This window comes from Bufo gargarizans, chromosome 2 (genome assembly GCF_014858855.1).
Source record: "Bufo gargarizans isolate SCDJY-AF-19 chromosome 2, ASM1485885v1, whole genome shotgun sequence".
Taxonomy (NCBI): domain Eukaryota; kingdom Metazoa; phylum Chordata; class Amphibia; order Anura; family Bufonidae; genus Bufo; species Bufo gargarizans.
This window is the reverse complement of record NC_058081.1, coordinates 62,109,555-62,126,020: the sequence shown is the minus strand read 5'-3', so window position 1 is coordinate 62,126,020 and position 16,466 is coordinate 62,109,555. Positions and strand designations below refer to the sequence as shown.

At 41.5% G+C, this 16,466-nt stretch overlaps 1 protein-coding gene across 1 annotated transcript; it reads left to right on the top strand.

Moving 5' to 3' along the window:
* The first annotated feature begins 307 nt into the window (after positions 1–307).
* On the top strand, positions 308–1,246 carry LOC122925634 (olfactory receptor 1-like). The gene has a single exon (XM_044276981.1). The coding sequence runs from the start codon at positions 308–310 to the stop codon at positions 1,244–1,246; it is 939 nt and encodes a 312-aa protein (XP_044132916.1).
* The last annotated feature ends 15,220 nt before the right edge of the window (positions 1,247–16,466 follow it).

The following is a 16,466-nucleotide window of genomic DNA, read 5'->3' as shown; positions in this document are numbered from 1 at the left end:
GTGTATATACTGGATAGAGGCTTAGTGTATATACATGTCATGGTGTATCAGTGTATATACTGGATTCGGGCTGTGTGTATATACTGTACATGTCATGGTGTATCAGTATATATACTGGATTGAGGCTGTGTGTATATACATGTCATGGTGTAGTAGTGTATACACTGCTAGATGGTGCTATAACCACACTGAACACTTCTGAATTACCCTGACTGTGGCAAAGTGAACTATACTGATTTTCTAACCCTGCTGGGCAGAACAAAGATACTTAATCTTTTTCTTTGTTTTACAGAAAACATTATACCAGATGGATAATAACTGGACATCTATCAAACATTTCCAAATTGTAGCATTTTCAAACAATACAGATAAGAGTGATATTTTTTTCCTGATATTTTTCAGTATTTATATGTCAGGTTTACTGGGTAATTTAATCATAATTTCAACAGTGATCATTGATGTCCACCTACATACCCCCATGTACATGTTCCTCTGCAACCTGTCTGTTGTGGATATCATCTTTACATCTTCTACTCTTCCAAAGCTGATGGACATTTTACTCACAAGAAACTTCTCAATATCCTTCACACAATGCTTCGCCCAATTGTATTTCTTCATGTTTGCAGCTGGCACGGAGGACATCTTGTTGTCTTTGATGGCCTATGACCGATATGTGGCTGTCTGTAAGCCCTTACATTACCACCTCATCATGAATAAGAAGAAGTGTATCCTCCTCTTATTGGGGACCTGGATTTGTGGGTCTGCAAATTCGGTATTCATGACTGTTTCAATCTACCACTTGGACCTGTGTAGATCTGATAAAATCCAGCATTTCTTCTGTGATATTAAAGCTTTGGAGAAGATCTCTTGTAATAACACTAGCTTGCACATCATCCTCTATGTAGAAACGATGCTACTTGCACTCTGTCCATTTCTCCTAAGCATAACCTCCTACATTAAGATCATCAGAAGTATTCTAGTGATCAAGTCCACTAACAGTAGGAAAAAGACCTTCTCCACCTGCACGTCCCACCTTACAGTCCTCATTATTTTCTATGGCACTGGACTATGTATGTATATGAATCCCCCATCAGACCATTTAGAGGTGCAGGATGTGGTCTACTCAGTTTTATACACAGCTGTCACCCCCATGTTAAATCCTATTATATATAGTTTAAGAAATAAAGAGGTCAAGGGGGCAATGAGCAAGATTATTAGTAATAAAAAAATGACCCTCTTTTACTGATATTACAACCAAATAAGGATTGATAAAATATAAAATATGGCCTGTATTAATAACCGATTAATAAAAACTCTCATAGAACTAGAAAAATAACTACACAAAATAAAAGAAACAAGAAAAATATGCTAAGCAGGAATGTCTGAGTATCTTTATGTCCAGGCTTGGAGTATCAGGGGACGTGTAACCACATAAACAACCCCATTTGTGAGAAGAGGATTATGTATGTGACTACTTGAAAGTGTCCTCATATCTACATCGGGAAGACAGTGGATCTCGATGCAGAATTTTGGATCACATAATATACATCAGGCATCGAGAGAGCATTGCTCAGTCCTGACATATACAGGAAGTACAAGGTGGTGACCCTAAAAAGATGTGGTTTAAAGTGCTGGAGCAAGGGAGGTGTGGGGAGGGGGGTCTTGATTAGACCGCTCCTAAAGAAAGAATTCAGGTGGATGGCTTTGATAAAACTAGTCCAAAACCACAACAACTGATTGACCATGTATCACTCTATGGGTATATCTGTGTTGGATTAAGTTAAAGATAGTATAGCAACATTACATCAATATATTACTTTGTACTGTACTGCAGAGATGATTTGTATGTCTGAAGCTTTGTCTCCACTGCTGGCCAAAGAAATAGTTAAGCTGGGATGGGGGCTGGCCCAGGTAATTCCACATGGTTTGACCTTAACATGGACTGCACAACTGGGAACACTCCTTCCGAAGAATGGGTAGACTTTTCACTGTAGCAAGGACAAACCAATTTCGGCCAAGTTAGCCAACTCTGTGCTTTGTATTGGGGTACACCAAATCTCCCCGACAGATGTTAATGCAGGAAAGAAAAATCGAACATGTTGAATTTCAGTGCTCAACCTTATTGTTCTCAAGGGAGATAGACCACTTCCAGAAGGTTCTTGCAGCAACTGCTCCTCTCTATCCTTTGAGAAACACAGAAACACATATACTCTGGTGGCTCAGACCCACTGTCCTCCTGCAACTTCCTTGCAGTGGGTCTGGCAACCAGGATCTCCTGTTCTGTCTCCCCTAACAAACTGTGGCCTGTGCTTGCCAGCTAGGCCTCTCCAGTCTGCCCGTAGGGCATGCTCTCCTTGGCTTTTAAAGGGCCAGTGCATGCATCCTAATTTTCTCCAGCAAATGGCTGATCATCTCAAGATACTTAAAGCACCTTTTCCAGTGGGAAAGTGTCTGAGCAATAGTTTACCTAGTTCGTTCCTGCAAAGGTGTGCTATATCTGTTTCACTGCCCGAGTATCAACTTCTGCCCGATTCCTGGCTTCTGACCATTCACTGTCACGGATGAAGTTGCAGATAGCTGGAACTTATAAATAAACGACCGACTGGCTTGATCCCAAACTAAGGAGCATATAGGTGAGCCCTATAAAACTCTAAAAGCTCTCCCTGACTGCTATGCACATGCAAGGGTCTCAATGGTAGACGATTGCATGCCCACATACCTAAGACTGTGTGACACCTGAACACCCTATAATAGTGAGGGGACACGACCACCGGCTCCCTGCACTTAATACGGATGGAGTCAAGGTCACCTAGAATCAAGCCAGCAAGGAAACACAATAAAGGAAAATACTTATCTTGAGCAAACAGCAGCAGTAGCCTCCAGCAGTGAACACTTCATCCAGGAAGTAGTATAAACCGCAAAGTGAGGCAGTATGGGAGGGAATATAAAGGAAGATGATTAGTCTAAATAACTGACACCTGGCAGAAGGAAAGGAGATGACAAAGTGAAACCAAAACAAAGAACGTCATACAAGAGGTAGAGAAGAACATCTGCCAGACCTGCTGACAGAACTGGCTGTGACATTCACTGGCTGATCTGTCCCTGACCTTTGTATTGACTTACTAAACTTATGCTGACCTCAGCCTGGCCCCAATTATGATTCTGTCTAATCCCTTGGTGCCCCTGACTGGCATTTCTGACACCAGTGGGACAGATGTTAACCACATAGAGACTATTCCAGGAGGTAGCAGCCTGGTGGCTTCTGGGCAGCGAAGTCCGCATCCCTGTATAGGGGTTAAAGGGTGAATAACAGTCGACTGCCAGGATAAAGACCAAAGTCAAATATGTTGGTTGACACAGTGGTTCCACATCCACTGCCATAACAGTACTATTGGTAACCTTGTACTGAACTAATAGGGAAACTAAAATTGGACCTGATATTCTTAACCTACATACAGATATTTAAATGACCCTGTGTAGCATGTTGTGTGTAATTTTCTAGTTCTATCGGAGATCATTTTAATCATTGTATTAATTCAGGATTAATTTTATCTTTTGTCAATTCTCATGTGATAGAAGTCAGTGAAAGCATCAGATTATTGGATCACTGTAAATTTATTAGAAACTTAAAAAAATATTTTTGAGAAAGGTGGGTGAGAGTCTACCCGGTTCTCCAAAACTTTAAAATAGCAAATTCCCAAACCTATGAAATCGATTATGACCATCACTTTCAAATCACCAAATAACTGGACATATTTGCCATTAAGTTGTCTGGGGCATAAGACCCATCAGAGCTGCAATGATGATGTGGTCATTGTCACCCAAGTTTCAAGAAACAGCTTTTTTTTAAATGAAAATTCTTCTAAATTTAAACGGAATGTTTCACCCATAATTTAAAACCAAATATTGACACACTTACTTTTTTAAAATCTTTGTTTATTCTATGATTCTAGAATTTTTTATTCTATATTTAAACATTTTGTCTGAGCTGTTGTTAACAGCATTTGGAGATACATTTTATAGCATCTACCATGAGCCGTAGACACTGGACGGGTCACCTAGACTTCTATGGAAGAGTTTTCTAGGCATGCTGGAGAGACTGGAGAGAGTAGATGAGCTGTGATATCAACTATTGTGTTATTTATACAGAGGTGTTATCTGTCATTGTAATCCTGCCTATGATGATAATGATGAAAAGTGATCAGTACAGACCGTGGCACCAATGATTAGGCGTAGTGGTGGTGTCAAAATTGCAAGATTATATTTTTTTTTACACATCGATGAAAAATTTAAAATAACAGCACCAAAAATTCTTTAAATATATGTTTCACACAAAAACTTGATTAAACAATAGGTTATGTTCTGATGACATATTCCCTTGCAATTAGATTTTTATATTTGCATTTATTTGTTACAGAAAATAATAAAGAAACTAAATAAAATAAAAATGAAAGCCAAAAAAAATAACATTTGGACAGATGATCCTGTCCATTATTTTTTTTATTTTTTTTGTTTAACATTACATATTTTGTGTGTATCATAATTTAGTTCTTACACTTTAGAAATACTGTATATATATTAGTATTACTATAAAGCTAATAGCACAATTTATAACATTTTTTATTTTACAAACCGGATTCCAAAAAAGTTGGGACACTATACAAATCGTGAATAAAAACTGAATGCAATGATGTGGAGGTGCCAACTTCTAATATTTTATTCAGAATAGAACATAAATCACGGAACAAAAGTTTAAACTGAGAAATTGTACCATTTTAAGGTAAAAATATGTTGAATCAGAATTTCATGGTGTCAACAAATCCCCAAAAAGTTGGGACAAGGCCAATTTCACCACTGTGTGGCATCTCCCCTTCTTCTTACTACACTCAACAGACGTCTGGGGACCGAGGAGACCAGTTTCTCAAGTTTAGAAATAGGAATGCTCTCCCATTCTTGTCTAATACAGGCCTCTAACTGTTCAATCGTCTTGGGCCTTCTTTGTTGCACCTTCCTCTTTATGATGCGCCAAATGTTCTCTATAGGTGAAAGCTCTGGACTGCAGACTGGCCATTTCAGTACCCAGATCCTTCTCCTACGCAGCCATGATGTTGTGATTGATGCAGAATGTGGTCTGGCATTATCTTGTTGAAAAATGCAGGGTCTTCCCTGAAAGAGATGACGTCTGGAGGGGAGCAGATGTTGTTCTAGAACCTGAATATATTTTTCTGCATTGATGGTGCCTTTCCAGACATGCAAGCTGCCCATGCCACACGCACTCATGCAACCCCATACCATCAGAGATGCAGGCTTCTGAACTGAGCGTTGATAACAACTTGGGTTGTCCTTGTCTTCTTTGGTCCGGATGACATGGGGTCCCAGATTTCCAAAAAGAACTTTGAATCGTGACTCGTCTGACCACAGAACAGTCTTCCATTTTGCCACACTCCATTTTAAATGATCCCTGGCCCAGTGAAAACGCCTGAGCTTGTGGATCTTGCTTAGAAATGGCTTCTTCTTTGCACTGTAGAGTTTCAGCTGGCAACGGCGGATGGCACGGTGGATTGTGTTCACTGACAATGGTTTCTGGAAGTATTCCTGAGCCCATTCTGTGATTTCCTTTACAGTAGCATTCCTGTTTGTGGTGCAGTGTCGTTTAAGGGCCTGGAGATCACGGGCATCCAGTATGGTTTTACGGCCTTGACCCTTACGCACAGAGATTGTTCCAGATTCTCTGAATCTTCGGATGATGTTATGCACAGTTGATGATGATAGATGCAAAGACTTAGCAATTTTTCGCTGGGTAACACCTTTCTGATATTGCTCCACTATCTTTCTGCGCAACATTGTGGGAATTGGTGATCCTCTACCCATCTTGGCTTCTGAGAGACACTGCCACTCTGAGAAGCTCTTTTTATACCCAATCGTGTTGCCAATTGACCTAATTAGTGTTAATTGGTCTTCCAGCTCTTCGTTATGCTCAAATTTACTTTTTCCAGCCTCTTATTGCTACTTATCTCAACTTTTTGGGGATTTGTTGATACCGTGAAAATTTGAATCAACGAATTTTTCCTTTAAAATGATACATTTACTCGGATTAAACGTTTGATCTGTCATCTACGTTCTATTACAAATAAAATATTGACATTTGCCATCTCCACATCATTGCATTCAGTTTTTATTCACAACTTTTTTGGAATCCGGGTTGTACTTAATTTAGACAAATTTTTCTAAATTTGATTTTTTTTTTTTTTAGGCTATTTTTAATATAAGCTATATTCTCCCTGTGTGATACAACTTTTCACTTCAGTTATACAACTTTTATGTCTACTGTCAAAAATAATTCTATTAGTAAAATGTCTATTTTTACTTATGTCCTATTTATTTTATAATTTGTTCTCTGTTTCTAGTTTCTTCTAAAAACTGTAAAATCATGAAATTATTTATGAAGGATTATTAATTATCCAGTAAATTAAAAACAGTTGTTCCTTAAAGGGGTTAGCCCATCTGGGATACAGATGGCATATCGCTTGAATATGCCATCGATGTCATATAGGGTCAGGTCCCATTTCTTAGGACCCACTCCTATCTAGGGAAGAGGGTCGCCTTCTCTATATATTGCTATGTGAGTTCCAAAAATAAACAAGCTAGAACACTTGGCTATTTTCTGAGGTCCTATGGTGGTGAATGGACAGCACACTTGACAAGAGTGACCACCTATCATTCACCACTAAGGGACTGCTAGAAATAGCTGTCAATGGAAAGTGGTCACACACGTGTGGCTGCTCTCTGTTTACTTTAAGGGCCCCCTTCTGGAGACAGGAGCATGTCCCAGAGGTAGGACCCACACCTATATGACACTGATGGCATACCCTAGCGATATGTAATCAATGTCCCGGATGGGAATACCACTTTAAGGGACCTTTTGCATTAAATAAGGATAGCACTCCCTGATCTCTAAATTGATTACATTGTAAATAAATATATTTTTGTACTCATGGCTTGTAAATTAAATGGTTTGGTTATAGAGTAAAATATAATATAAAAAATATATATAAAAATAGTGCTTAAAGGGCTTCTGTCACCCCACTAAAGTTTTGGGTCAGTAGTTAATTAAAAAAACGGACTTTTATAATATGCAAATTACCTGTCTACCAGCAAGTAGGGCGGCTACTTGCTGGTAGCAGCCGCACCCTCCTTTCATAAAGACGCCCCCTCCGCCTGTTGATTGACAGGGCCAGCGAACACGCTCGTCCTCTGCTGGCCCTGTCTGCATTCAAAATCTGGCGCCTGCCTTCAGTCGGCGCAGGCGCACTGAGAGGAGGACGCTCGCTCGGCCGCTCCTTCCTCAGTGAGCCTGCGCCGGGTGTAGATGTGACGTCATCGGTGCCGGCGCATTCAGGATGGAGCGGCAGAGCGAGCGGCCTCCTCTCAGTGCGCCTGCGCCAACTGAAGACAGGTATGGCGCAGGCCCCAGATTTTGACTGCAGACAGGGCCAGCAGAGGACGAGCGCGTTCGCTGGCCCTGTCAATCAACATGAGGAGGGGGCGTCTTTATGAAAGGAGGATGCGGCTGCTACCAGCAAGTAGTCGCTCTACTTGCTGGTAGAGAGGTCATTTACATATTATAAAAGTCAGTTTTTTGAATTAACTACTGAATCAAAATGAGTAATAGCATTATCGATTGGTATATCGCAGTATAGGGATTATACGTAGCCAAAAAATAAATAAAAAGACTTTAGTGGGATGACAGAAGCCCTTTAAGTATGGAATGAGCGATCAAATAATACATTTAAATTTAAAATAAATGCACAACTGAAATCAGCTTTGATAGGTAAAAACATTACAGAGCAGAGGGAAACATGTAACACAAGACAACAACTGATAACTATCAGACTTTATTCACACATATCCACATTTTAATTTAGAAAATTACAAAAATATATTTTAACGTAATAAAATAACATAAAAAATGTGGCAAAATAGCACATGTATATACAGCCTAAATATGAATACAACAGTCAGAGATATAATCAGGTGATGATTCAATAGTTTTGGACTTTTTGTTATTATGATTCTGAAAACATTACCGTAATGTTTTTTTAGTTTGTTAACACATTTATTCACATTCTTGATATTTGTCTATCACTCCAGTAATAGAATATATATATTTTTTGTATTGCAGCATCCAGGTACCACTTCACTTAATGCCATATTGCTCAAATAATTGGGAGGGGAATCTTTACCTCTACCCCAACTTTTAGTGCATGTGTCCAACTCTTTCAATGGGGTTACCTTCAACAGCAATATAAAGGGAAGCGCTCTACTTGACGTAACACATTCATATCAGTTGTTTGCTCGAGGTTTCACGTGCTGGACCCACAGAGATCTTGATGAGGCAACTATAAAATTACATACTAGGCTGTGAAATTGGTCTAGGTAAAATTTGGCTTTATCGGGTTTTGTCAGATCACGGCTGTGTAACAACACAGGAAAACATTTCTCAATGCCCACTCCAAGGTAAGGTATAAGAATTAAAGGGGTTGGCCACCATCGCTCCAGGAGCCACTTGCCATATAGCGTTACAAGGGATGTCTTCATAGGGATGTTCTCCCTCTTGTTTTAGTACAGTTTCTTTACAGAGCTCCCATGGCCACTCACCAGACCTTTCCATCAGTGGTCTCCACTGAATAACACTGTGCACTGACATTTGTAAAGGGGTTTGTGATGTTATTGATAGAGATGTGGATATCATTCTTGATCAACTAAGATGTCCCCCATATACTCCAGCTCTCAGACAATGCCTTGTGTACTCAAGTTGGGACCAAAGCACGAAGGTTTCGCCCTCCCCAAGAGGACCCTCCTCCTTGATGTGTCATATATGACGTATGCTGTACTGCTGTTAGAGTGAAGCCATTACAATATGGCGCTGGCACCTAGATATTTACATAGTTTGAATACCAAAGTTAGTAAAATAATGCATAATGCGCAGATGCCAAGTGTTATCTCTTTTCTTATTTTTGTATTCTAGCCAATGGAACAATGCCATGAGCCTCAGGGGGGATGCCCCATCTGATGTACATATATACTGCTTAACTTCATGTAATAAATGAGAACTGCTTTGCCCCTTGCCTGGTGTCAGTGTTGTTTCTTCCATATATGTAAAATCCTAGGATTAAGACAATTTGGAGCAGTAGTGCAAATACAATTGGCTCTGATTGAGAGCAGCTTTAACATTATTGAATGGAGGTCGCTGATGAATGATGAATCTTATGCCAGTCATACTCTCGTACATCTGTTCATCTACTTCTTCAAAACATTACACTTTTCAGAACACTTTAGTTTTATGTGTTTTGTAAAGTAGCATCAAAATTTTTAATATTTAAAGGTTGGACCTAATGTGGACTTAGTGATGGCAGCCCTGGGGGCTCCTGTTAGACCTCCCCACCTAGCAATTGCAATCTGATGGTCCATCGATGGGGTAACAAAAACAGCCCACGCCTGTAGGTGGCACAATCACTATTAAATGCAGCATCTAAGGAGAAATTGGAGTAGCAGCAACACAACAAAGTGAAAAATTACATTACATTTGGCCATTGAATCCCAAATGAGGGGTCCTTTCAGAATTCTCTAATATGGCATTTGAAATTGGGTTTTAATGACAGTGCCTCATGTGAAGGACTGCTAGGCTATGATGTACAGGGTGGGCCATTTATATGGATACACCTTGATAAAATGGGAATGGTTGGTGATATTAACTTCCTGTTTGTGGCACATTAGTATATGTGAGGGGGGAAACTTTTCAAGATGGGTGGTGACCATGGCGGCTATTTTGAAGTTGGCCATTTTGAATCCAACTTTTATTTTTTATATAGGAAGAGGGTCATGTGACACATGAAACTTATTAAGAATTTCACAAGAAAAATAATGGTCTGCTTGGTTTTAACGTAACTTTATTCTTTCATGAGTTATTTACAAGTTTCTGACCACTTATAAAATGTGTTCAATGTGCTGCCCATTGTGTTGGATTGTCAATGCAACCCTCTTCTCCCACTCTTCACACACTGATAGCAACACCGCAGGAGAAATGCTAGCACAGGCTTCCAGTATCCGTAGTTTCAGGTGCTGCACATCTCGTATCTTCACAGCATATGCAGCACCTGAAACTACGGATACTGGAAGCCTGTGCTAGCATTTCTCCTGCGGTGTTGCTATCAGTGTGTGAAGAGTGGGAGAAGAGGGTTGCATTGACAATCCAACACAATGGGCAGCACATTGAACACATTTTATAAGTGGTCAGAAACTTGTAAATAACTCATGAAAGAATAAAGTTACGTTAAAACCAAGCAGACCATTATTTTTCTTGTGAAATTCTTAATAAGTTTCATGTGTCACATGACCCTCTTCCTATATAAAAAATAAAAGTTGGATTCAAAATGGCCAACTTCAAAATAGCCGCCATGGTCACCACCCATCTTGAAAAGTTTCCCCCCTCACATATACTAATGTGCCACAAACAGGAAGTTAATATCACCAACCATTCCCATTTTATTAAGGTGTATCCGTATAAATGGCCCACCCTGTAGTGTAAGGGGTTGTGCCATAAACAATTTTTCCCTCTAAAGTGTATTTTTATCAATTACTGTAGCTCCCATTGCCCCTTGAATTTTTTTAATTTACCTCATTTGCAGTTTTCTCCTATCCACCATGCCTAAATCCTACTTCCTGCTTTGTCATGTGACTGCTGTCCCATCATGCCTTAGGGCAGTGAAATGTGTCCTGACATCAGCAGATCATGTGACACTAACCACTTCCCTTGTTCTTACTAATGACATTTCTTATATCCTACAAGGCTCCAATGCAGGACGCAACCAACAGCAACTGAATATCAAAACAAATAAGAATAGGACATGTTCTATTTTTTTGCGGGGCTGCAGAACACACTTACGGATGCAAACGGCACACAAGCGTGTTACCTGCATCTTTTGTGGCCCCATTGAGATGAATGGATCTACATCAGATCCGAAAAAATAAAAAAACTACGGCCGTGTGCATGAGCCTTAAAGGGATTCTGTCACCTCCCCTCAGCCAAAAAACGATTTTAAAGCAGCCATGAAGCACAGCTTACCTGGATTAGGCTGTGCTCTTTTATCTTGAAATCCGTCCAGCAGTTACTGCAAAAAACGACTTTGATTGATATGTAAATGTGTCCTGAAGGTGCCCAGAGGGGCGTTTTTTTCTTCTTAGAGAGCCCAGTACCGCCCCTCTTTCAGTGCCCAGCCCGCCTTCCTTGCACTTTCTAACCGCCGCCTCCAGCCTGCCACAGCCTCTCCTCCCTTTTGCCCCCCCTATGTTGTCCCTTGCCTCCCCGGGTGCCCCCCCGCTGATTCCCCAGAGTGAATACTAATGAGCGCTTCCATTATAGAAGCGCTCATTAGTACCGAAGGACCAGGAAGTGGTGAACGCTCTGTACTCACCACTTCCTGGTCCTCGGCTGTCGGCTGTGCAGGGCTGCGCACAGCGTAAGGTCGCTCTGTGACCTCACGCTGTGCGCGCCAGTTTAGAGCACAGTCGACTGAGGAGAAAATGGCAGGCGGCATCCGTCCAGGAGCAGGAGAGGTAAGTGTTTTTATTTTTTATTTTATAAAAAATGTGGCTGCTGGGGGCATTATGGGGGCTAATAGGAGGCATATGAGGGCTAATTGGAGCCATATGGGGCATTTGGAGGCATATTTGGGGGCTAATTGGAGGCATATGGGGGCTAATAGGAGGCATATGGGGGCATTTGGAGGCATATGGGGCTAATTGGAGGCATATTTGGGGGCTAATTGGAGGCATATGGGGGCATATGGAGGCATATGGGGGCTAATTGGAGGCATATTTGGGGCTAATTGGAGGCATATTTGGGGCTAATTGGAGGCATATTTGGGGGCTAATTGGAGGCATATTTGGGGGCTAATTGGAGGCATATTTGGGGCTAATTGGAGGCATATTTGGGGGCTAATTGGAGGCATATTTGGGGCTAATCGGAGGCATATTTGGGGCTAATAGGAGGCATATGGGGCTAATAGGAGGCATATGGGGCTGATAGGAGGCATATGGGGCTGATAGGAGGCATATGGGGGCTAATTGGAGGCATATGGGGGCTAATAGGAGGCATATGGGGGCATATGGGGGCTAATAGGAGGCATATGGGGGCTAATTGGAGGCATATGGGGGCTAATTGGAGGCATATGGGGGCATATGGGGCTAATAGGAGGCATATGGGGGCTAATTGGAGGCATATGGAGGCATATGGGGGCTAATTGGAGGCATATGGGGGCTAATTGGAGGCATATGGGGGCTAATTGGAGGCATATGGGGGCATATGGGGTTAATAGGGGGCATATGGGGGCTAATAGGAGGCATATGGGGGCTAATAGGAGGCATATGGGGCTAATAAGAGGCATAATGGGGCTAATAAGAGGCATAATGGGGGCTAATGAGGCATAAGGGCTGATATGGGGGCTAATGAGGCATAAGGGCTGATATGGGGGCTAATGAGGCATAAGGGCTGATATGGGGGCTGATATGAGAGGCATAATGAGGGCTAATATGGGGGCTGATATGAGAGGCATAATGAGGGCTAATGAGAGGCATAATGTGTCATCCACAGATGCCCCCATAACAGTGTGTCTTCCACAGATCCACCATAACAGTGCGCCTGTGCACTGACGAGAGACAGAAAGAAGGGGAAAGAATCTGTGGAAGCAAGCAGGGGACAGCACAGCAGACGACTGAGTAGCTTCTTTTGTAAGTAAATTGCTTTATTATAACTGTATCCCTGCATACCGCAATTCTCTCGTATTTTGTAATCTTATTGATATATACTTATTTTGTTTGTGCCCCCCCATTTTTGACTGTGGTATCTTTGTGCCCCCCCTATATATTGTTCCTAGAGTCGCCACTGGCTTCATGGCTGCTTTAAAATCGTTTTTTGACTTAGGGGAGGTGACAGAATCCCTTTAACACTTTAAAATAAAAATATTACATTTTATGACCTGTTTGGATCGTGTGTTAGAGAAATTGCTCCAAGGACAGTATTGTGGCCCAAACTCTGCTGTTTCTATTTGCCTGTATCCTTTATGTACAAGCAGTGGTGTAGCTATAGGGGTTGCAGCTGTTGCACCTGCAACAGGGCCCCTAAGCAGGTGGCGCAATGCCAATTACCAGATTTTTTACATTATAAGACACAATGGGGGAGATTTATCAAACTGGTATAAAGTAGAACTGCTTTAGTTGCCCATAGCAACCAATCAGATTCCACCTTTCATTTTTCACAGCTCCTTTGGAGGAGCAGCAGGGGAGCAGGAGAGGTAAGGGAATTTACTTATTTGGGTCAGATCTGAGGTCTGATGGGGGTCTAACATGAAGGTCTAAAGGGGGTCTGATCTGAGTTCTGAAATGGGGGTAAACATGGAGGTCTAAAGTGGGTCTGATCTGAGGTCTGAAATGGGGGTCTGACATGGAGGTCTAAAGGGGGTTTGATCTGAGATCAGGAATGGGGGTCTGATATGGAGGCATAAAGTGGATCTGATCTGAGGTCTAATATGGGGTCTGAGATGGAGGTCTAAAGGGGCTCCGATCTAAGGTCTGAAATGGGGGTCTGACATGGAGGTCTAAAGGGGCTCTGATCTGGGGTCTGAAATGGGGGTCTGAGGTGGACGTATAAAGAGGGTCTGATCTGAGGTCTGTAAAATAAAGTTAAGGGACTGCTCTGCTCTCCTGGAATCCACAAACAAAAGTACAGTCAGATGCCAGATCCTTCCTTATATCGCCAAACACTGCTACTATGTCCTGGTGCGGTGCAGCTCCGCAGTTTTTTCGCATCCGATCAACCTGTAATATCAGGAATCAAGGCGCAAAATAGTGAAGCACCGCAGGCACTTTGGGCTAAAAGACGGAATTAAGAGTCGATTAAAACAAGGAATATCAGATATAGAATTCCAGTTTCCCGGAATCTGCCCAGTCCACCCTCCTGGGCACTTGCAAGAACAAATTTCAGATTCACACTACTCCTAATAATAATAGCTCTCCATTCCCTGTACAGTGCTGTCAGCAGTTTAGCAAGGTTAAAACTGCTGATGGACTCCCTTTAAACAGAACCTGTCAGGGGCTTCATGCTGCCCAGACCTCAGGGTGAAGTTGGCAGGAATCCACCCCCATGGCTCTTCTCAGTGCCCAGCTTATTATTAAAGTATGTTTTCTCAGTGTTTCAGAGTAAAATATAGTTTGAAACTAGGAAGTCTCTCAGTACTTTATGTTGCCTTTTATTTTGGCAGCATGAAGCTCCTGACAAGTTCCCTTTAAAGAACTGTTATTGGTCAAATTAATACAGTGTGTGACATCTAGTGCAGGGTCTTAGGGGGAAGTTCATGACACAGGGACTAAACTGAAACACCAGAGAGAATCCCACTCTAGGTATGCAGTATCAGTCCTGTGCCAATGTAATAAATAGGCTCAAGATCGGTCACAATCACCAGTTCCAAAAACAGGAGTGGAATGGGGTCTTTTGTCTTCTCCTCAAGAAAACTCACCAATACCACACTTTTCTGTGCATCACTATTCCGGTGTGTCACCTGGACGTAGCCAACTTTAACAATGCCACCTCCACATCATTTTATAATTTCTCTACTCCCAGCAGGAAGATCAAGTGATGGTCTCGAATCATAAGTGACTGCTAATAATAAAAATTCATGCTAACATATAACATATAAAAAAAAATAAGAGTTTTGTATAAAAAAATATTTTAAGGAATTGTGATGGCTTTTACCCTGGGCTACAACACATTTAGGAGTTAAAGGATAAATCTGGTTACTTTCAGCTATTGTCTCTATGGAGTAATTCCCATGTTGATAAGTCACAACACACACTGTATTATAAATGTGGGGATTCTGGAATATCAGTCACATTGGTAGAATATGAAAACGTCTGCAAATCTCCTAATACGGCATCACACACTGTTAGGTAAGTGACTGGTATCATCTTAATCCGGAAGTAACTTTTAGTATCTTGTAACTTTTGGTTTGTATCATGTTGACTTTTCATCGATGTTTTTATAGAGCAGGAAAACTATGAAATAGCAGCGTTATGTGTACATCTGCCGCAGTTACTATATGTCTAATTATTGGCCCCGTATATATGGAGCGTGAAAAGAGCCCAGAAAAAGCCCACACAAATACGGGGGTAGATAAAACTGCATGTAGATGTTGCCCTTGGTCAAAATCACAAGGCTTCAGAGTGCTAACCACTGTGCTTCTTTAACCAGGTGTACAGTACCATATGGCAGATTTACCAGGCAAAACAGTACCTACTTGGTAGCACCAAATACTATAATGTTTGGTTTGGTTCAGTAGAACTACCGATGATCCAGGCCTTGCAGCGATAATTTGGACATTAAAAGGCAATCGTGGGAAACCAGCCTTATGAATCCTCCTAAAGGTGCTTTTATGTTTCCATCCAGACATTATGAGATCTAATACTTCTTAGCTGAAAGTTTGCTAGATCAAGATTCTACAGCTGAAAGAAAAGGTAATGCCCTTACGAATTAAAGGGATTGTCTGCAGGGCTCCAACACCTTGCATCCCTTCTGATGAGCTGCTCTCTGTAGCTCCATTGATGGAAGTAAGAGATAGATCTACACAGCACCAGCATCATTGTAGCGGCAGGAGCTCACTACTACTGTGCTGCTCCTATTGAAGTTAACAGACGGAGCCACACAGACCCACTGATCAGAGGGGTGAAGGGTGTTGGACTCTTGCCAATCAGCTAGTGATGACCTATTCTGAGTGTTATTAGCTATGATGCCACCTTCCTGGACAGATGGGAACTTGTAGACTGGGGGGGGGGAGGTAATAAAAGTTTGCAGACAAAAGGCCAAACTACTGTTTTCCAGGTAACACAGAGGCGTTAATGTCTTTAGCCCATCCAATGCTTGAGATTAGATACACTTTAAAAGCAGCCTGGTCATGATTCATGTTTTGTCATACAACTCATGTTCTTAAGGTCAGGAAACTTTGGCGCTTCTTTGGTCTCAAGTGCCAGGATTTTTGGCTTTAGGAAACCTACTGAATTACAGATTGGTTGAAATAGTTAATATTTCATATTCATGTTTGGTATGCATGGATTTTTAAAAAAATATCCTGTGGAACTTGCCTGTCACATTATCCTTCTCCAGGATACCTACAACACGTTTTGCCTCAAATTAGAATTATGCCAATTTTTGAATGCAATTAGTAAGCCTCCTGTCACATGATCCGGTAGGGGATCTCAAAACTACACAAAATGCTTCAGTTCGAATAATACAACCGGATGCATCCATTCACAATGGATATTATATAGAAAATAAAGAAACTGGATCCGGCACTAAAACCATTGTAAGTCAAAGGGCGCCGGTCCGGGGTTTTCGTGTCTGAAAAAATGGATCCAGC

Excerpts from the sequence above, each read along its gene's own strand:
- LOC122925634 (XM_044276981.1), top strand. The coding sequence starts at position 308 with ATGGATAATAACTGGACATCTATCAAACATTTCCAAATTGTAGCATTT.